The sequence below is a fragment of the Lepisosteus oculatus genome, chromosome 5, assembly GCF_040954835.1.
Source record: "Lepisosteus oculatus isolate fLepOcu1 chromosome 5, fLepOcu1.hap2, whole genome shotgun sequence".
Classification (NCBI taxonomy): domain Eukaryota; kingdom Metazoa; phylum Chordata; class Actinopteri; order Semionotiformes; family Lepisosteidae; genus Lepisosteus; species Lepisosteus oculatus.
This window is the reverse complement of record NC_090700.1, coordinates 55,684,532-55,705,363: the sequence shown is the minus strand read 5'-3', so window position 1 is coordinate 55,705,363 and position 20,832 is coordinate 55,684,532. Positions and strand designations below refer to the sequence as shown.

Sequence of the window (20,832 nt, the reverse complement as noted above, 5' to 3'; positions counted from 1 at the left end):
TGTTTAATTAGGAAATGTGTGGAAGGCAGTTACTGTCAAAAGAAATCACTCTGAGGTTACAGTAGCTCTCTGCTGAGGAATTTGCTCTTTGCGTTTTCCCCTGATTCATTAACATGAAGGGCACAACTGAATGGGCTTTCCACATGAAGTCTGAAAGACCTTGGACAGTTGTGCCCTTCGTGGTCCTGAGCTGTCCGAGTGCAGTCACACTGGCGTGTGGGTGTGATGGTGAATATTGCCCTGAGATCGCTCCCTGCTGGAAGCCTGCCTGCACTGCAGCTGCTAGAAAGGAATGTGCTTCACTGTTCGCCATGCCCAGCCACTAAACTAACGCTAAGCTGAAGGTGATGAATTAACAGACCAGGCACAGAGTAAGAAGTGTTTTCTGGTCTAATTTTGTGAGTTCACGAGCATCTAAAATAACAGCATTTTACAGAATGATTTTAAGTATTCCATTCTTTGGTCATAAGTTTTTGAACTAGTGAATAATAGACAGTTTGCTTGACAATGCTTCTGTGCTTTGTGAGCTGAAATAAAGGGCAAAGGAGATCAGTTGGTCCCCCTGTTACATGAGAAATAACACTCACAGGGCTTGAATTGCGATTGAAAATGATTAAACTACAGCTGCGATTACATTTTTTTTGTATATTGAAGTATAAATTAATTGACAATATGTTTTAATGTATAATTTATTTAGGTGAATGTCGTAATATTTCTTAGAGCTCAGCTCCAAAGACACTGCACATACTGTACCTCTCATAAAGGTCATGAAGTCATGAAACGAACACAACAGGAATCACGTAAATGACTAGTATCTATTCTATTACTCTTTAATGCAGTTAGTAATTCCAGCATTGTTTTTTACATTCATTGTGTTTTTTTCGCTAGTGGAAATAAACACTGCTGTAAGCAGAATGGGCTGGAAATGAACGAGAAGCCAAGACTGGTCAGGCCAGGGCCGCGATCGGTGAAATCTCTTAACTTCACATTGTTCAGCTATTTTATCTTCTGTCCGTTTCTGCTTATTTCATCTAAAGAAACAGTGCCAGGCATCACAGTACCACAGTAATGTCTTTTTAGAACCTTTGGACTCTAAAAATAAATGAGTACCTCTAAAACACAAATATTAAGGATGAGGAACTACTAGTCTATTTCACAGATATCCAAAAAAAATTCTCATTTACAATGACAGCCTGGAGAGGCTTCATTTTTCCAGGGTGTTCACTGGAGCTATTTTTGGAATGGCGTGCCTCACTCACTAAAAATAGAAGCTCCTCAACTGGGATTTGAACACAGGCTCCCCCCGTTTAAAAAGCCCAGACAACTGCTCGAAACACAGCCCCTGGGGGCGTGTCCCAGGATTGCTGAAGATCAGGCAGTACTCGCAGGCAAGTCTTTCACCTCAGTGCAGTCGTTATTTCTGAACACTTTTCCTTGAACTCTATACACTGGTACCCACTGCCATACACTGCAGGTGTGTTCGGGACACAGCGCTGTTGTCTGCAGAGGCAGCTTCCACACTCACGTCTCCAGTTCAGAGGTCAGGTCCCTCTGCCTCACGGCCACTCAGTCCACACTTCTAATCCTCTCCTTTGCAGGATGGCAGGGCGATCAGCACCTTAAATATTTTATTAATCCTGCTTAATCAATTGAGAAAATGAAGAGCAGGGTGGCTGAAGTGGACTGGAAGTGGCAGGTTGAGTTACCCTGCACAGCTGCGTGCCAGCCATGATAAAGTAACTAGAAAACATGGAGCCAGGTGATTACATACATTGATTGATGCTTAAAGGAAGTCTGAAATCCCTGATACCTGTGCATGCACGTTCCCGCTTCATGACTCATTCATTCAGAATTCTAACTTTCACTGTTTCAGGTGCTGAGAACAATTTTCCACATTTTCCTTGATGTGTAAATTAAATGTTTAATTTTACTAAACCGATACTGTCGCTTTAAGTATTGCAAGCTGGCTGATGATATGGTGATATTACAATATAATTGGTGTTGCGTCTTCTAAATCAGCTTTAAAGACCCTGGAAAAATTATACCAATAATTAGATCAATTAAGTTAATTATGAGCTTAATTTGGAACAAAAAGTGGAGGGCTACCTCCACACTGACTGATTTGAAGTAGTTTTGCAACCTGTACTGTAACCATGGAGTCATTAAAAGCGATCAGGGGTGGAATATGTTGCAGTGCAAACCAGAATAATTTGATCTGCTCACTCTGTGCTTGTGAAAGCTGTAATAATTGTGCAAACAGCTGAACATCTAACTTCATTGATTGGCGTGAGTCAGTGCAGATGACTCATGCAGAGGATACATTGCTGTGTAATACGGTATTTTCTAAAAACCTTCAATTTACCTATAAATGCCTTTCTTATCTCCAAGTGTCTCTCTCTTGCTCTAAAACCAGCTTCAAGGACAAGTCGCAGTTGCTGGTTCCTGGAATGACACTGCACCTCACCTTTCACTCCCCCTGGGTCAGTGGTGTCTGTTAGAGCTGGATGTCACACTGCGAGAGGACCCACAGCACATCTCAAATACTGCAATCCTTTTTTTCCTTTGGGAGATTCTGCCCTCTCCTCCCCTGCCCTGAGAACCCAGCAAAGCCTCCCGAGTCACCTGGCACACATCACAGATCTGCCTCACCGTCGCGCAAATGACGTTCATATCTGGGTTCATGGAACGTAAAGCTCACTAACAGTGTCGAGGTGCACTTCATGTTTTCAGTGTCCTGCCACCTCATTTTCCCTCTTGAATAGAATCTGACACTTTCACACCTGCAGTTTGATATAAACTGTAGGTGAAGCGAAAAAATAGGGATCTTTTACATACAGCATCATTAGATCCCTAAGATGTAGTCTAGTGTTATATGTTGTAGAGTCCAAGGCCTCAGGTTTTATTTCAGTTTCTTAAATCAGTAGCTAAATATCAGAATTGATGTGACTAATGAAGCCAGTGAACTGGTGTTTCGCCTGGGATGAATATCATATGACCCCACTCCTTTTCAGAACCAGTGTTGGAGACCGTGATCAGCGTCATGGGTAATATGCTAAAAACCAGAAATAAGTCTGTGCCTGTGTGCTCATATCAATGGTTAAGATACCGGTGCCCTAAGGCAGGAGTGTCCAGTTGTATATTTTTGTCCCTAGTTTGGTCCTTTCTTGGTTCATGTCCTTCTGAAAACACTCTACTGTTTTTCTACTGTTAATCTGAGGTATTGATTATTTGTCACTACCTAATAATTTATTGTTAGTATTAATTGTGAGTTTTTTTCTGGATGACCTGGACACTGACAGAGATTTTAATTGCTTACAAAAAATGTAAATGTCAGCTTTCTTGGAGTGAAAACCAATTAAAAAGACCTAATTAATCAAATCATGAATTTGATTAAGAGCTGAATTGAGAGTCCAGTGTCCACTGTGTCAAGAGATTCCCGGATTAGGAAGCTCTGCTTTCATTCACTCCTTAAATGTTACTGGTATTTAAAAGGTGTTGCTCAAGGTAGCTAAATACACCATGAGACAGAATCTCAGTGATGTTAAGGGGAAATCCTGCAATGAGACCAGAAGTCACTTTTGTGGCCGTCTAGAAGAATTAACACATAGGGAATGTCAGTGGAAGATTTTGTCAGTGTTGTTTCTGAGTATGAGAGCTGAATGAGATCGGTATGCCTAGTTCCTAAATCTTTTTAGCAGTTGTGTAAGCAGTAAATTGTAACATTTTCCCTAGTCTTATAAATATCAAAAATCGCCTAAGATGTATGGAGTCATTCAAGAAGTGGTCTATGGTTCCTTGGAGGGCAACACTATCTATCTTGATACCAGCAAGAAATTACACCAGAAAGCCATCACACTTACTCTGCTATACCTGTACGTGTCCTCCAATTTCAGGAAAGATGTTTTTAAGTTTTGATTGGGCTGCATGTTCCTGGTGAACACAAACATATCTTCAACCTTTTCTCTAATTCCTGGACTTTTTGTAGCTCCAGTGTTGAAAGTCTTTGAATGCATTTTCTCCACATTAATTGGATTGAAATAAATAACCTTCTAACAGTTCCCAATGTAACAGTTCTGATTTGAAGATATGCCACTTTAATTACTTGTTTCTGTTAGCTGTGGCCTCCTTATAATCCCTATCTATGACGTGGCCTCATCACTCTGCTCTCCTCCCCACTGAGAGCTGGTGTGTGGGGAGCCTTCTGGCGCACTGTGGCTGCTGTTGCATTCTCCAGGCGGAGGCTACATGTTGGTGTTGTAGGGGAGTCCCCATTACCTTTAAAGCACTTTAAGTGTAAGGATTATTTATTCTAATTGTATTATTATATGTTATCAATAGTCCATTTCACCAGATCTCTAAAGAATCATTTCCTAATGTTTTAAAATATGTATAATTTTTTAGCTGATGTTTTTACGGCTTTTTAAGGTTATTTTATTCTCAGTATGCTCCTGTGTGATGCATCACCTGATACAGCATCTGTTCTTGTGTTTCTTATCTCACTTGCTGTGGCATAGCATTAAGAAAAGGGCATTTAAGTTCCAATAAATCCAAGTAAATATTTATTATCTACAGGGACAAAATATTGTGCCTAGTCAGTCCTCCTTTCACTGTTTGTACAGTTAGCTGTTTCTCAGCTCAGCAGTGCTGGGCCCCACGAGCCTGGCTTATACAGCTGTTCTTTGACCCGGCCCTATTGGACCTACAGGATGAGACGGGCCATTGGGGTTGACAGCCCCCCTGGAAGGTTCCTGCGCTGATCGACGGACTTCAGGCAACTGTGCTTTCATCCCAACAAATCCCCCGATTCTCTGTATCTTCTGTCTGTTGCTCTCACAGAGTTCCTTGCAATAGAATGTGGAACTCAATGCGTTCTTGCATTTAATAGATATAACACACACTCCTGTTATGTTTCTCCTATAGTACTGGGGAACTAATGCAGTGTTGCTAAACCGCAGGAAATGGCAGGTGTGATTATGTATTAGTATATTAATACAATAACATTATTTCAGTAGAATCTCACCAATTTTTATATTTCTCACTGAACTCTAAATACTCAAGTTTTTCTTTGTGGCACTGCGTGGGTCCTGACAGGAGTGCAGTTGTTACTCACCTGCTTACAGTAGCTCTGTTCCATGTGAAGAAACCCTGTGCTGCTTGTGAGCAGCGAGCAGTGGAGAGCACAGGGACCGGGAAGGAGATGGGCTTGCCAAGCCCCTGTTAGCACCAGCCAAGGGGGAGTCCCCTCCTGCCCTCCTCAATAGCTGAATTTACAAGCTCTTAAATATGCCTTGGAAGGACAACAAATCTCAGGCTGAAATTTACTGCATAGTTTAGAGATAAATTCATGGAATGGGGAAAAGATGTGTGTGGACCCTATATTGTATACTGCAAAAGTCTGTTTAATTCTGCTAGAGGCCACAGAAACCATTTCTAGGTCGCATACCTGCTCTTCACATACAGTAATATTAACAGCAAAGCACTTCTATTATGCGTTTATGTTGTTTGTTTAGTGTTGCTATAAGCCACGTAATATTTCTGTATATCAATGCATTACTGCTCAGATGTTGGGGATTTATTTGTTCTATACTGTTGTGGCTGTGTACATCAATCACACTTAACGCACAAGCTTATGTCTTTGTAGAGATGAAGCAATTACATAGCAAAGAAAACTGGCCATTCAACACGTTTCAGTGCTGAAATTGCAGGCAAAACACTTATGTAAGTACCAATTATTTGCCCTTTTCAAACACAAATATAACAAACTGATGTCAGAATGATGGTTGAAGTAAGTAGACCCATTCTATAGGGCTTTGACAACATCAGTACAGAAAACATGAAAAGGCATGTCTTTGAATTTAAGTGAGAAGTGCTGTGAAATACATCCAGCCTTTCAAAATTCATTTTATTCCTGGGGAGTCTGTGAATCCTGCCCTTGGAAGGACTGGGGGACACCGTGATCCCCCCACTCCCTTGGTCACATCCATCTGAATTCTTTTCCCTAGAACACTGCATGTGTAACCGCAATCCGCAATCCCAACCCTGACATCCAACAGGCATGAATGACTGGGGATTTGGCAGGACAAATCCATAAAAATGTCTCTCTCAGGTGAGTGATCACTCTGTCACATTGAAATGCTGGGAAAATAAATCCAGACGGACAGCAGCTTATCCATTTCAGGTCTCATGAGCTACAAGATCTTGTAAAAATCAAACTGATGAAGCAGAAAACCAGTTTCACATGTCTGTCCCTGCAGATTTATTCACAATAAGGTAGCAAAGCTTCCATACCCAGCACCTGCTGTGGGCTTGCGCACAAACACCCGCAGCTCTCGAAACCAGAAACACAGCTCGCCGCTCTGCCACGGGAGCGCTCTGCTCTTCCCCGAAACTAACTGGAATTTGGTTTATTCCCCTGTGAACTGACGCACTGGTGTGAGAGAACGCTTGAAAGGTTTGTGTACTAATCTAATCATCAGCATGCTTTTCACAGTCCAGAGAAGAAGGATCTTAAATCAAGAGAACCCCAGTTTATTCGTTCAGGCAGCTGGCGGGGTCCGGCCTCACATCCTCCGCACCTTGCGTGGGCGGCAGCCGTTGTGGGGGACGGGGGTGTTGTCTGTGATGGACACGACCTCCAGCCCGCCCATCGTTAACCCTTTGATGGCCGACTGAAAAACAGATAAAAGAAAAATCACCTTGACCACTGAAAGTAGGCAGCCTAAAATATAATAAGTCATCAGTAACACCACCCTACTACGGTATCATTTAAATCTGGAACTGCAAATTATTCTCCAGTCTAACGATTCAATTTCTGCAGGGGCAAATGCTACACAACTCGGCTCACTGCTGCACCCCTCAGACCAGGGCCCACAGTTATCACTGCGGGTCCACAGCGCAAACAGCCGAGATAGGCATCCGCTGGAGGACGAATGCAGCTCTCGCTTCTAACTCTAGTTGCTTGCAGACCCCTCACAAGCCAGTGGGTAGACAAGTACATCCTTATCACAGCCGGATAAAGACATATGCCTCAGGCTTACAATAGCAATTTGTATATCGGGGACACTCAAAGCATCGCCTTGCCAATCCACTTCACAACATCACTGAATACAACCACACAGTTTCCGATAAGTACCAGGGTGAGACGGGCACAAAAGCCACCAGTCGAGACGACCTGCATACAGCAACAGGCCTGTGGGAGGGATCAGAGCCAGTCGGAACCAGATGAGCACAGAGCCATGCAGTGCGACTGCAGAATGAATGGCCTTGAAGCGGATGCCAGGCCTGTGATGTAGTCTTACCAGACTGAAGACGAGGCTCCTCTGTCACTTATGCAGTTCAGCAAGACCCAGTCGGTTCAGACACAGAAACAGGGCAGGGAAAGGGAATAAACTAACCGCTGCTCCTGGTAGACAGAGATTAACTGATCCAGCACTAGCAGCCATTTCTAAGATTATCTTATTTCACTTTCAAAAAGGAAACTAACAGGATTCACATTCTAGTACTGATGTGTTATTATTAGGGAGATACGGCTCTAATGTGGTTTCAGCCTTAGAGTATTTGCTGTAGGTGTAGTATAAGGAATGAGGTTGTCAGCAGGCTCTGTGCACTGTACACAGATCATATCAGTTTCTCCACCACAAAGGTAAAGCAGATTGGGTGTGTAAACTTCTGCCCTGAAGATAATTATTTTGTCACTTTATAGTTACATATAGTATTATTAGAACATTCTGCAGTTTATAAAGTAGTAGTATTGTGTGTATTTCAAAATCCAGTCTGTACCAGTCAGCTGATTCCATTTTGGAAAGTCCACAAGATTCTTAAAATAAATTATAATTACAATACCATTAAGATATTTCACTTGAAGATGAAAATATCTTTAGATCCAAGTATACAAAAGGGTCCCTGATTTTTCTTGAATGGCACTTGTCCATTTTTCTTTTGAAAACACGTTTAAGCCGCATTTTAATGCCCGTTATTGTTAGGAATGGTTATGCTCAGAACAAAAGTAGGCAGATTTACATTTTCAATGAGAAAAAGAGCATGTAATATCAAACATTCTTTTTATGTCTGCATACCCAAATCTTTTTAAACATGAAACTCTTTGATTCCAGGGGTTACTTTTAAGTTACGATCAAACATATTTGAGATAAGTATGTGTTCTCATCAATAAAACTCATTTCATTAACTTTGAAACCAATTGTTTTAGCTTAGTTGAACTGCTGCATTATTACACTAGCTTTTACTTCAGAGATGTTTATTGTACAGAAATAAACAGGCTTATTGAGGCTTTCTGAGTGCCTTATGCAGGTTCAAGACAAATGAGCATTTAGGATTAAGATCTGGTCACAGTGACTGGCATCAGTTTTCCTAGTAAAATGCTGTATGAGGAGTCCCAGTGAACATGCTGGGCCTCTGTGAGCAGTGAGAACAGCTGGAGCGGGGTGAGGCGTGTATTCTGTATGACCCTGGACACAGAGCGCACATGGGGCTGATTATCCACTGACGGACTTGAAGGCTTACATGTGGAGTAACCCTGTTTTAGGTCCCAGCTTACATTCAGAATGGGTTTTTTATTAGATAAGCCATCTAAAAGACCAGAAGAAATGGAAAGGAAGCAGAAACCCCCTATATTCTAGGTGAGCTCTGGCCTCAGACCACTGCCTTCCAGATTGCTTCTTGATCATGAAATCCAGAAGTGTGTAAATGTGACCGTGGACCAGGTCTGTTTTCCTATCGCTCACAGACCGAGCCGTATGCAAACTGATTTTATCATTAATTTCAATTTAAAAGAAAACACCCATTGTCCTGTTTCAGACTGCTGCAGACAACACACCTGAGTATTTAAGTCCTCAGAGATGCTCCCAGAAAAGATGTGGAGGAACTGAACCCCGAGACGAGCACTGAAACGCTCGATCTGTAATCAGTTTGGCTGTCATTCATGAGAATGTTCTAATTACAGTTATGGAGGAATATGGTATCCTGCAGCACTGCACTGACAGCGATCCAGGAGCAATTTACTCGCCCCCTGTTTCCCGAAGCAAATGTAAATGTGTAAAGCTGTGATCCAAGACAATTTCACCTCTCTCCACCATTCCTGCTTAACCATTTTGGAAAATTAGGCGTCGTTCATTTGGAGGCAGAAAATTGCATGTAGAAAAAAAATCGTCCTATCGGTATCGTACAAATGATGTTGTCTGTTGTCTTCGTGTTTAAAAGCTGGAGGGGTGGACTATTGAAAGCTATGGCTTGAGAGGTGTCCCCAGTCAGAAAGGACTGGGGGCCTCTTGTTTCAGACTCAGTGTCTTTATTAATTAGTAATTTAGCAGACTTTTATCCAAAACAGACTTGCAGGAAAGAGGGGGTGAATTATGCATTAACAAATGCTGCTGCAGAGTCACTTAAAACGAAAACAGTTTCTCCTCCCATCTGCCGGATATACGAGTGAATCAGATATCCACAGCGGGGTCGGAGCTTGGCCTGGGAACAATCTCATTCCCGAATGGACTCCCTGGTCACTCAGCTGGTCTGTTTTCAGAAGTCAAAAACATAACATCTTCATATTCCATTTGCGAGGCGTGAAAGCCTTCCATCTGATTTACATTCATGTTTGCAATTGGAACCAAAAACCTAAATAGCAGTTAATATAAACCAGAGTGTTATTTTCAGGTTAAGAAAGGGATTAAACACACTTTCTTTAAAGCATCCATATTAAATTATACCTGCGAGTAACATGATTTCCTAATGAGCATAAAATAAAATACAGAATGTAGGTGTTCATGACATTTGCATCATTTCCCTCATTAAGAACTCACCTGCCAAGACAGACATGCCTTTGAGTGAACCAGCGAGTGAAGAATAATAAAATAAAAATACATCATCATCATCCTGTATCTGAACATGTCTTAAAATCAAGACAAGGCCATTATGTCTGCAGCCTGCAGGTGATTAGTGTGGGCTGCCGCATGTAGTCATGATGGGTGTGTGTGTGGGGTGATGATCTGTTCCCAGATTAAACGGCAGCAGTTCCACAAATATTACAGGATAAAATGAGAAGCGTTAGGCCTGGCTGGCCAAGAGCACGGCGGAGCCATTTAAGCTTGGCTCGGCGTGCCTCTCTCTCTCCTCTGTGAGTCAGAGCTCCTACATTAAGGGGCCGAGATGCGGGCGAAGTCCCTGCCATGCCTCATGAGGCAGGCGGCCGCAGCCCGGGGATACTCACCATGCGCCCCGGTCCCAGACCCTTCACGACCACCCGCACGAACGCCACTCCTTTAGCTCGCGCCTTCTGCAGGAGAGAAGGGGAGCATTCAGTGTCTCTGGACAGCAGTGTGACACCACAGGGGATGGGTTGTGCCTGAAGGCTGCGATGTGTGAGGAATACAGGAATACAGGACAGAACTGGACAGGAAGCAGACTTTGACCATAACACAAGAGTGGCTTTGTGTGCTTTGCTCATCTAGGCTAGGAACTTGTCGAGCGTTTTTTTTTAAGGGCAGAAGAAATACAAAATATTTTAATTTTGCCTGTTCCTTTTTGTTCTGCTTAATGCACAGTTGATAGAAAAATGTAAACTGCTGCTCTGGAGTCAGTCCAGATACACTCCTAAGCTTACAAAAATGTCCCATTCTCACAGACCACAACAACTGAAGCCTTGAATACAGAACACTAGAAAGGGTCCCGATTCAATTCCTAAAAGCCCTGACAAAGTCAACTCGGTGGACTTTCTCAGAATCCCCACAGACACATGAACCAGAGTCACATTTGGAGGCAACACGGATGGGCATTTAACACCGGCTCAGGAGGCACTGCTTCACACTGGCTATTTTCCGGAGGCGGCTGTATGAGGTCCTCAGAGCCATTTGTCTTCTAACGTGCAAGAGTGATAGACGGGACAAATAGCTTCCTCTTGTCTGCAAACCTTACGTTCAGAAATCTCAATATTTTACCACAGCATTAGTGAGCAAGAGCACATTTCACTCCCACTCATTCACACCTTGTCGTTTCAAAAAGAGAGAGTGCTTCCCTTTCTGTTTCTTTATCTGGACATGTTGGTTCTTGACATAAAGCGCACAACGACACCAAAACAGCATCCATACAGTTCAGTTTGAACTATACGCCACGTTCAAAATTTGTGTGAGATACATCTTGTGTCCTGTGCAGAAAGAATAAGAGACAGATCTGTACAGACATGACAAAAAATGACTCCATTGTCAAATAATCCCTGTTTTTTAGAAGATCTCCGTTATGGTGGGGTTGTAAATTAATTTCTGGAACAGGAAAAGAGTCACATCAATTTGGAAAAGCTGGCAAGTCGCAGAGCACTAACACTTCATATAGCATGAGAATTGTGTTACATCTGTAACAGACAGACACTGGCACAGAAAACAGGGCTCAACAACACAGTGACAAAACCCCCAAACCACCTCCGGGAGAAAAAATCATATTAAACAGGCTGAGAGTGAACGGCCCTCCTCACATCCACACAGCACACAAAGAAGAATTCAGCAGCTGCCTGTGTTCATCAACACGAGCTGCAAATCAGAGCGGTTCTCCTCTGTGTGAGTGACTGAGAGACTGTAGAGGTGAGCTCACAGTTAGTGTTTCCAGTTCATGCTAAGAACGAAACATTTAGCATGGCTTCCCTAAGTAATTCTGATTGCCTAAACAATGATTTGAAAATAACAATGGCCATGAAAAGATTGGTCACTGGAAGATATTGGTATTGACAGTTTAAGGCAGGAGGCACCATGTGCAAGTCAGGGCGTTATAATCAAATTATTGTTAAAAGTGTAGGGCTGTCAATAATAATAACTATTTATGTCTTGGGCAAATAAACAGGATTGCACTTTAAATATCACTGGTACATGTATTAAGCAGAAGCTGTGAAACCCTTAAGGCTGCTTAAAAAAAGGGAAAACCATTCATTCATTGACATGGATTGTGGGAGATGACTAGAGTGAGTAGATGCTTCCACCTGCTGGACAAGACCTGTACTAACTAGGAGACAACAGAGGAATAAATTAAGCTTGCAACTAATCCATTTTTAATTAATAAAATATCTCAGACCATTTAGACCACGGGTATCAATCTCAGTCCTGGTATTTTCTGGTTTTGGTTTCAAACTGAGTAGTCAAGAAAATAATCAACCTTAATATTTTCTTAGGCATATGTAAGATTTTTATTAAGATCTTACAGAATTGATTAAATTGAATTCACTGAAAGTACCAGATACCTGAAAAACATCTCTAAGCCTGGTCACAACTATTACAATTAAGATAATAATTAAAGCATGTAAAAGAGTTCAGGTGGACAATGACCACAAGACACTAGTCCCTCAAGTGGGCGGAGCGATGGCTCTGTGGTTGCCGGTTCAAATCCCACGGCCGGCAGAGGAATTCTACTCCGTTGGGCCCCTGAGCAAGGCCCTTAACCCCAACTGCTCCAGGGGCGCCATATAAATGCCTGACCCTGCGCTCTGACCCAAGCTTCTCTCCCTGTCTGTGTGTCTGTGTCTCATGGAGAATAGCTGGGGTATGCGAAAAGACAAATTCCTAATGTAAGAAATTGGATAGGGCTAATAAAGAAACATTAAACACACACATTAAGTAACTAAGTTTCAATCTCCTGATGTGGACGTTAACTCTTGACCGGAGTCTTTAACCAATCTCTGAACTGCAGCGCCTTGTACAGAGTCACAGAATTTCATTATTCGTTATGGAACAGAAGGTTTTTCTGGGCTGGTTCTGGATTGTATTTGAAATTGCTATTTTTTGGTTCTGACTCATCTCTCAGTAAATTGAAATCGTAATCAAACTAATAACGTATTCAAATTAGACCTTATTAGCTTTTTTTTCAGCCTCTGAGAAGTGTATGATTTTAAGTAACTTAAAAATAAATGGTTCTTGATAACTTGAAACCACTGCCTGTTTACTGAACTGAAATATAGTTCATAAGGTCTAATTGAGAAAATATTTTAGCTAAATGAAGCATTCAGTTAAGCGGCTGGTTATGTGTTCAGCTGGTGTGAAAACCGAAGGCAGAGGGCCATGACAGCACCTAGGCTTCAGAAGTAAAGTTAGGTGATTAATAACCCTCACAGCAAGCAAGACCAGGATTCGGCCAGCTGAGCCCTTGGCCTCACTGGAGACGTCCCTGCCTTACCGCTGCAGCCGATATCCCAGCAGTCTGAGCCGCGATGGGCGTCCCCTTCTTGACATTTCGGAAACCCTCCGTGCCACAGGACGTCCGGACCGTGTACTGGCCTTGGTGGTCTGTGACCTGGATGTGCGTGCTGTTGGGAGGATATCCATTTCAGCAAACTCCCAAAGACATACTTATCCACAAACAGGCTGTACACTTACACTGAGTATGTACAAGAGCAGGAAAGGTCACATTCAACTGCTTCATCTGAAGTGTCTCTTCAGTCGTTGCTGTAATCCGCGGTTTACAAGAAGGTTTAATGCTGACAGTATACGACACTGCAATTGTAACTGTATTTGTTATTCCACAGTCAATCATACTATAAAACTTTGGTATTAAATTCAAGATTAATTGTAACCAGTCAGAAAGGAGTAACGTGTTCACCCTTGACAGAAGTGATGTCACTGAAGCCGAGAGTGAGCCACAGCACAGTTCAGGGAGCTGGAGATTCAGAGAATTTTAGCAGTGAGCAGCAGGACACAGGGTGGACAGAGTCTCGGTAGTTCACTGCTGCCTCGCAGCTTTTGTTTCTGGACTGGGATACCTTTTAGACAACACTACAAGTCAGGTTTCAGACAATACTAAAACCTGTCTTGTACACCCACAAGACTGGGTGTTTGCTTTCCATCTCATCCCCTCATTGTTCTGACTGCAGGCTGCTTTGTTTAGTTTGCCAAAAAAAAGAAGAAACTGTCATGCTGTGAATGTTTTTGTGCTTTTGTTTATTTGTATGACAGAGAGGTTAGAGAGAAAACCACTCTGGCTGCTCGTTTGTTTACAGGAAACCATTCGTGCCCAGAACAAGGTCAGCTTGTGCTTATGTGGGCTTCCTCAATTTCCCTCCCATCTTCCAGCGATATGCTGACCAGGCTACCAACTGTAAATTGGGTTAGAAGGGTCGTTTGTAAAATAACCCTTCTTATGTTCATTGGCGTCTCCAACTCAGTGCTCAGAGCTCCTGCCTTGGAGAGCCACAGTGTCTGAGGGTTTTTCTAAGTCACGTGATGGCTGCAAGTCTCTGCTTTACTTGTGGCAGAGTGTTAATGCTCACACACTGTTCTGCTACTTGCGGAAGGAGCACAGCCTCACTTGTTGTAGGTGGCTTTGATGTGTGCGATGGGCAGCTCCTCAAACTTCTTTCCTGCCCATCTCAAGGGGCTGTCCTGCCCAGGGAGCGGAGGACAGACACTGTGGAAAGCAAGGAAAGGGGATGATTGATGTTTTGCACTGTCAGTATGAGCAATCATACAGAGATGATTCATGGCACCTGAACTGACAGCTGACATCGCTGTTGCAGATGGGAGATATCACAGCAGACGCAGGAGGGCCTAGTTTCATCATGCTTCACAGACAATGCACCAATACCCTTCTCATTCTGTGCGGGGGTTGCCTGAGCAGGATTGCTTTTTATCTGCTTTCATGCGAGACTAAGGTAAAAACACAGACATCAATGGTGTTGTTTTGTATTTCACTAAGAGGCTGTCACTGCACTACACGACTGTGCTATTCCTCAGCAACATCTCTGTACGGCACTTGATGACGAGAAGATAAGTATACAACTATAAATTTAAATATTCCTGTCGAAAGTACAAAATTGAAACAAAGATAAGCACTTGTTTAAAAGCAAGTTTGAAGTTATTTTCTCAAAAACATCAACTGACTTAAAGTCTCTTACTGACCGTGGCTGAGAATTTAAAAATAAACTGCAGACCACAATCTACTGAGCAGACGAAGTGCATTACGCTGTGGTCCTGACAAGTCCTTAAGCTAAAGAAAAGCCCTCTCTGCCCCCTTACACTGAACGGCCACAATATTAGGAACCACTTCCCCAACGAACAGTCATGTTCAGCACATCAAGAACAGTGTGAGCAGGATGTGGCATCCATATTACAATACAATCACACGCCTAGCAGGATGAGGATAACAGCTTTCCAACTGTTCTCAGTACGATTTGCTGTAGACAGGGAAGGTGAGGAAGTCAGTCTCCTGCTTCTTTGACACATTACACATTACTGAGTTTACTCCTCTGCCCCGTTTGAACTATGGAGTAGTTAAGTGTTTTAGTTCACCAACTGGCGTACAGCCTACAGACTATAAGATTTTCTCCACAAAATGCAAACTGGCTTGTGCTCGGAGAAGACAGATGACAGCACGGAGACCCCGCTTCTCCTTTCTCCGCCCACCTGAACTCTCCCGAGCCCTGCGGGGATGCGCTGGTCTCGGCGGCCTCCTGGAGTCTGGCCGCGCTGGAGGCGAGAGCGCGGCTCACGCCGGCACTGCTGCAGGAAGACACGAGCAACACGCAGGTGAGAGAAGCAGGGTCACGCGTGCTCACGCATTAGATAAACTACAGACGAGAATTTTAGCTTCGTTGACCGGTTGATCTGAGACATATATATATATCGAATTTCTGTAGCTTGATGGTTATAATTCGATGCCAGTGTTGGGCAATACAAGATTCAATATGCTTACCTAAGACTGGCATTTTAATCAACAGGTCAGGTGCCATGCGTTACTGACACCTTGCTTCTGAGCTCGACGCATCTCGCCTCTAGGCAATGCTGAGTGAGAAGTATCGCTCATTAGTTTAAACGCCGCGGGTCTCCCTGCTCAGCGCCGTACTTACACTGCTCTGCTTCCTGGGTTGAGTGACGCCGCGATCCGCTGGCAAGCGGCTCCTGCCACCGTGCAGAGCTTGCTGCTAAAATTATACATATCTAGAACAGCGTATTAAGGCAGAGCTCAGATTTAAGTCACCTCATAAGCACCGCACTACTGTCACCTACAAAACTATAGAGGGGACGGCCATGTGTTTTTCTTGCGAAGGTTAAGGGGTGAAATTATGACATATCTGAATACTAACAGGGGAGACGTTTAATTGATTCCACATAAATATAATCTTATTGAGGCAATATTTTCAGAAAATTAATAAAAAAAACAATTATCTTTGAAGTATAATTTTTTAAAACATTCATTATGAATTATTTGTAAAAGATCATGTGAATTCATATTTTGTTTTCCTCCTTGGACCCACATCTCCCCCACGTCATGATTCATTTGAAAGATTCCACTTCCGCTGCTGTCTTCGCAGGGAATTGTGGGACAAAAGTAGCGTCAAGATGGCGGCTCCCATAGGCAAGGTGCTGGTCCGTCCTTTGCAGAGAATCTTAGCACGGATTCCCTCCTCGTTTGTCCAGAAGGCCGAGTGTCGTCAGTTTCATTTTGGAATCCCGGTGAGATCTCAAAAACCTAGTGAGGCCGTGAGAAGCAGCGAGTCTGATTGGCGTTTGCTGGGTGCCGTCTGCCTGCAAAGACCGGCTGTTATCTCTCAGGAGCGGAGCCCGATAGAACAGAAGTTCGCAGAGCTCACGCATCAGGTGAGACAAATTCAAAGGAAATGATATTAAATAAGAAAGTAATAAGGGCTAAAAGAGTTCACGCTCAGTACTTCCTCCCTGTCGTGGGTCTGTGTACCCAGCTGAGCTGTTGCTTGAACCTGTCCAAAGTACTAAAAGTAAATCTTAAAAAAGTATTAAGAGGCAAAAAGTAAGTGAAGCTTAATTATAGGTGGCTTTAAGTCTGAAAAAAGTTTTTTATCAGTGGTATTTAGTTTTTATTAATTCGAGTAGTACTTTTTGAACGTGTTCTATATGTCTATTTACTAAAATGCACTGTATATCCTAACTGAGAATAGACTAGCTTTAGGATTTGTAAAGCCCTATGTCATATAAGGAACAAGTAATAGGTTTATTCCCTGCCGAAAAGAGAAGAAAGAAAATGCAACGTTTCGGCTGTGGAGTCTCCTTCAGATGTTGCATGCTGCTGACGCAGCTACCCACCTGAACCATCTATGTCATGTATATGTTAAACAATTCCTAAAAAGACATCTTAAATCTTGTTTTCCATTAGTGATTCCAAGTCTTTGCTTTTTATTTTTTTCAATATTTCCCTGTTGTCTATTCTAAACCGTCAACATTTCTGACTAAATAATTACTTCTACACCGAAAAGTAAAAAAAGAAGCAAGGTTTTGTGGGGTTCTCAGTCCCTGTAATGTGGGATCCATGTTCTGCAAAGCTTTTACAGGTAACCTGAAATTCAAAAAGGCTTTCTAAAGACTGGGCGTGCTTGCACATTATTAATCAATGCAGCAAGTCTATTGCTCAGTTATTGAATGTTCTCTGGTCTTTAAGGGGGTGTATACTTTATCATTTGCAAAGGAACAAGTAAAGGTTTATTCTATGCTGAAAAGAAAAGAAGACAAATGTTTTGGCTGTGGAGCCTTTTTCAGTTGTGACATCTGAATGCTCCCCACTTAAACTGCATTATAAGTTGTCACAGAAAACAAAATCTGTTAAAAAATAAATCATCTCCTTATTTAATCGTGTTAGGATTTTAGGTTCTTCTATGTCTTTAGAAATTGATGACTTGCTGGATACCTATAAAGTTTGCTGCACCAGGTCATTTCTAGGACCAGGATTTCTAGGGATAGAGATTTGATATTACAGAGGAAACAGCCACCATTCCACATTGTAATGTTGTCAGCTGTGGTCAGAGTCCCATACTGGCAGGAAAAGGCTTTAACAGCTCTCTTTGTGCCTGCGCCTCCAGCCTACCACACCATCTCTGATCCACTCTTTTACTGGTGGAGTGTGGCTTGTCTCTGTACTTCCGTCCATCTCTGGTGACTCAAGCTCATATTGCAGACCAGCTGGGAATGAGGTCACTAGTTTGGAATAAAAAGCTCCCGATACTGACAAATTAACAAGAGCTGCAGCCGGTATCGCTTGAGGTTCTGGCAAGGCAGCCATGAGGCCGTGAAGCTGACGGAGCCGTGTGTCTGCGCAGGTGGAGCTGGAGAGGAGTCTGCTGTCGGACCACGAGCTGCGGTTGCTGGAGGACGCGGAGCGCGTGATCCGCAAGCAGGCGGAGGACTATGACTCAGACGAGGAGGAGGGCAGTGAGCGGGACATTGTCACTGTACAGGACCTGGAGGACTCCTGGGACCAGAAGCTGAGGCAGTTTCAACCGGCCTCCAGGATCACAGGTCTGTTTCTCTTTTTCTAGTGTCAATGGTGACATTGTCAGTCAGGCGCTGCCCTGTGGGGAAGAATAGGTTGAGGTACTTTATTAGTTGACAGTGTGCAGAGCAGTGTCCTAGAAAGAGGTAATGGAATCCTGTGACTGTGTTTGGAGTACCAGGTCAGATGGTAACCAGTTGGGTTTAATCCCTAAAGATTTTACAAAGCCAAGCTCACAGTGTAGGTGTTTTCTTTTATTTGTGTTGGGTTTGTTTCGCAGTTCCCATAGTTAAATAACATGCATCTTGCAAGCACTATTAGACAGCTAATAGTTCAAGCACTGAAATAATTAAGAAGGCAGGCTGGAGGACGCAGCCCCTTTGCATGCAGTGGCTTCTGGGAAGTGAGTGCCCTAGTCTCCAGAACCTGACAGAATGGGAACAGGATAATGTCCTTTAAAAGGTTCAGGCAGCCCTGGTCCTGTGTGTCATCATCTGAGAGCTGCTCTTCAGAGTGCGTGTCTGGCTGGTGACGACACTGACACAGCCTGTGTTGCAGAGGCAGACCAGAAGAATGACAGGAGCTCTCTGCACCGCTGCCTGGACGACACCCTGGTGCTCCTGGTGCAGGAGCGCGTGGGCAGCGAGGCGCTGTGGATGCTGCCGCAGGCGCCGTGGGAGCAGGGTGAGAACCTCCGGCAGACAGCGGAGCGAGCCCTCGCCAGCCGGCCAGGTACCGCGCCCCTGCAACACTGCAGATTTCTTTGCCGCTTAAACCCTGCGGTTTGACCATAATGGCCCAGTGAACACTGACAGCTTTCCTTACGTCATCCAAACGTGGCTGGTAACTTCTTACCTGCACTTTGAGTCTGTGGTCAGGATTTTCTGATATTTATGTTGAAAGATTTACTTTAGGTTCTGCAGAAAATTCACTTACAGCTCCAGGTGATTGTGTTACTGTATTTTGGATTGCAGTTCCTTTACATCTTAATTTGTTTAGCTAGACCTTTTTGTACCATTTGTGGTGCTGAGTACCTGAAGCCTTTAAAGTGAATGATAAATTAATTTTAAATGAAATGTAATTAAAAATTGAATGATGTCAGTACAGCTCCTGTTTGATCCAGGGCTGTCATCAGCCAGCTGACTGGGTTTCCTAAGCTCAGTGTTGTCTGGCTGGGGGTGCTGTGTAGACCCACATATCCATAACCCAACACACAGCGGTGCTGTGCCAGGTGCCTGTTAGCAACATTTGTCACCTGACAGGCTGTAGCTGAGAGGTGCACCTCTCCCCCAGTGGGTTCCAGCTCTCCTGTACAGCCTGTCAGGTGACAAATGTTGCTAACAGATATGTTTACCACAGGAGTGTGTGCACATGCCCTCGTTGGCCTTTTCATTCTGCTACAGTTCATTGGCTTTATCAGTAAGAGTTTGTTTGCAATAGGCAAATCCCCATTGAGTAGGTGTAAAGCAGAACAGGACTAGTGATTTCCAATTTAGATCATAAAAGTTGCAAAATACATGAGCAAATTATACAATTGTATAGTTCACATGAAATTGAAAACTGCTTAAAACCCAAATAAAGATCCTATTTATTGGAGTTTTAGCTCCATTAATTAAGAGTTCAGGAGGAGCAAAAACCAGCTGATACATGGACAACGTTTGGATGTGGGCAGCTCTGTTATAGCTGTGAAAGAAAACATGAGCAGATACGTTCACAGGTGCTTGCAAACTTATATGTGTTTTCCTCAAACCAAGCCTAACACATCAGGTCCTTGATTGCAGGCAGCGACATCAAGGCGACCTTCCTGGGCAACGCACCCTGTGGAGTTTACAAGTACAAATTCCCTAAGTCAGTGCGAACTGAGAGCTGTGTGGGCGCCAAGGTGTTCTTCTTCAAAGCGCTGCTGTCCAGCGGCAGCCTTCCTGCAGCTGAGAACGGCAGCCAAGTGTGGGTGACAAAGAGGGAGCTGCAGGACTACCTGAGGCCGGAGTACCTCAAGCAGGTGCAGCGCTTTCTGATGGACCTGTAGGGAGCCAGGCCTGCCATGAGCTCAACTTCCTCGCGGAGATGGATGTTTCGTTTGTCTCGTTCGTGTGTACCGGTGTTCTGAAAGGTGGTTGACCAACATCTTTTTTGCATCAGTGTAAAGGTTAATATCATTTCTGTGAAAGCAGTTCATTAAAATATATATTTTTTAATTTCCATCTTGGTTATTTCATTTTGTATGACTAAAACGCTTTTATCACAGAGCTGTCTTGCTGTAAGACAAAGTTATTTCGCTTTTTTGAACAGCTGTGTCTGGAAGACAGTGGATCTTGTCGCATTGAAGTTTGGAGCCATTGGAATGGGGTTACAGGGGACCTGTGCCCATGGTTATTAATTTAATTGCTATACAGTTTTCATGCTACAGCTGTGTGAATAGGTTAATTGACTTCATAAGCGTCCTGTATATAAAGCATATGCGCACCATTGTAGCGGTGGAGCATTGGGCATTGTCAGTAATAGAGGTTAACTTTTGGAATTTGCTTAAACCAGTCATGTGTTGAACTTTGTTTACAATCAGGTCAGAAAATTTTTTTTCAGTAATTTCTGTGAACAATTTAACTTGTGTTG

At 43.3% G+C, this 20,832-nt stretch overlaps 2 protein-coding genes across 2 annotated transcripts; one reads left to right on the top strand and one right to left on the bottom strand.

Annotated features, from left to right (window-relative positions):
* Positions 1–6,560: 6,560 nt before the first annotated feature.
* mrps11 (mitochondrial ribosomal protein S11) lies at positions 6,561–14,486 on the bottom strand. Its single transcript, XM_069189732.1, has 5 exons — positions 14,478–14,486; positions 14,290–14,363; positions 13,162–13,291; positions 10,220–10,285; positions 6,561–6,668 (listed from the first exon to the last, which is right to left on the bottom strand). The coding sequence occupies exons 1-5, from the start codon at positions 14,484–14,486 to the stop codon at positions 6,561–6,563; spliced, it is 387 nt and encodes a 128-aa protein (XP_069045833.1).
* Positions 14,487–15,366: 880 nt separating this feature from the next.
* On the top strand, positions 15,367–20,421 carry mrpl46 (mitochondrial ribosomal protein L46). The gene is made up of 5 exons (XM_069190668.1): positions 15,367–15,506; positions 16,292–16,577; positions 18,047–18,245; positions 18,778–18,951; positions 20,001–20,421. Exons 1-5 carry the CDS (start codon positions 15,409–15,411, stop codon positions 20,246–20,248), a joined length of 1,005 nt encoding a protein of 334 aa, XP_069046769.1. The 5' UTR covers positions 15,367–15,408; the 3' UTR covers positions 20,249–20,421.
* Positions 20,422–20,832: the final 411 nt, after the last annotated feature.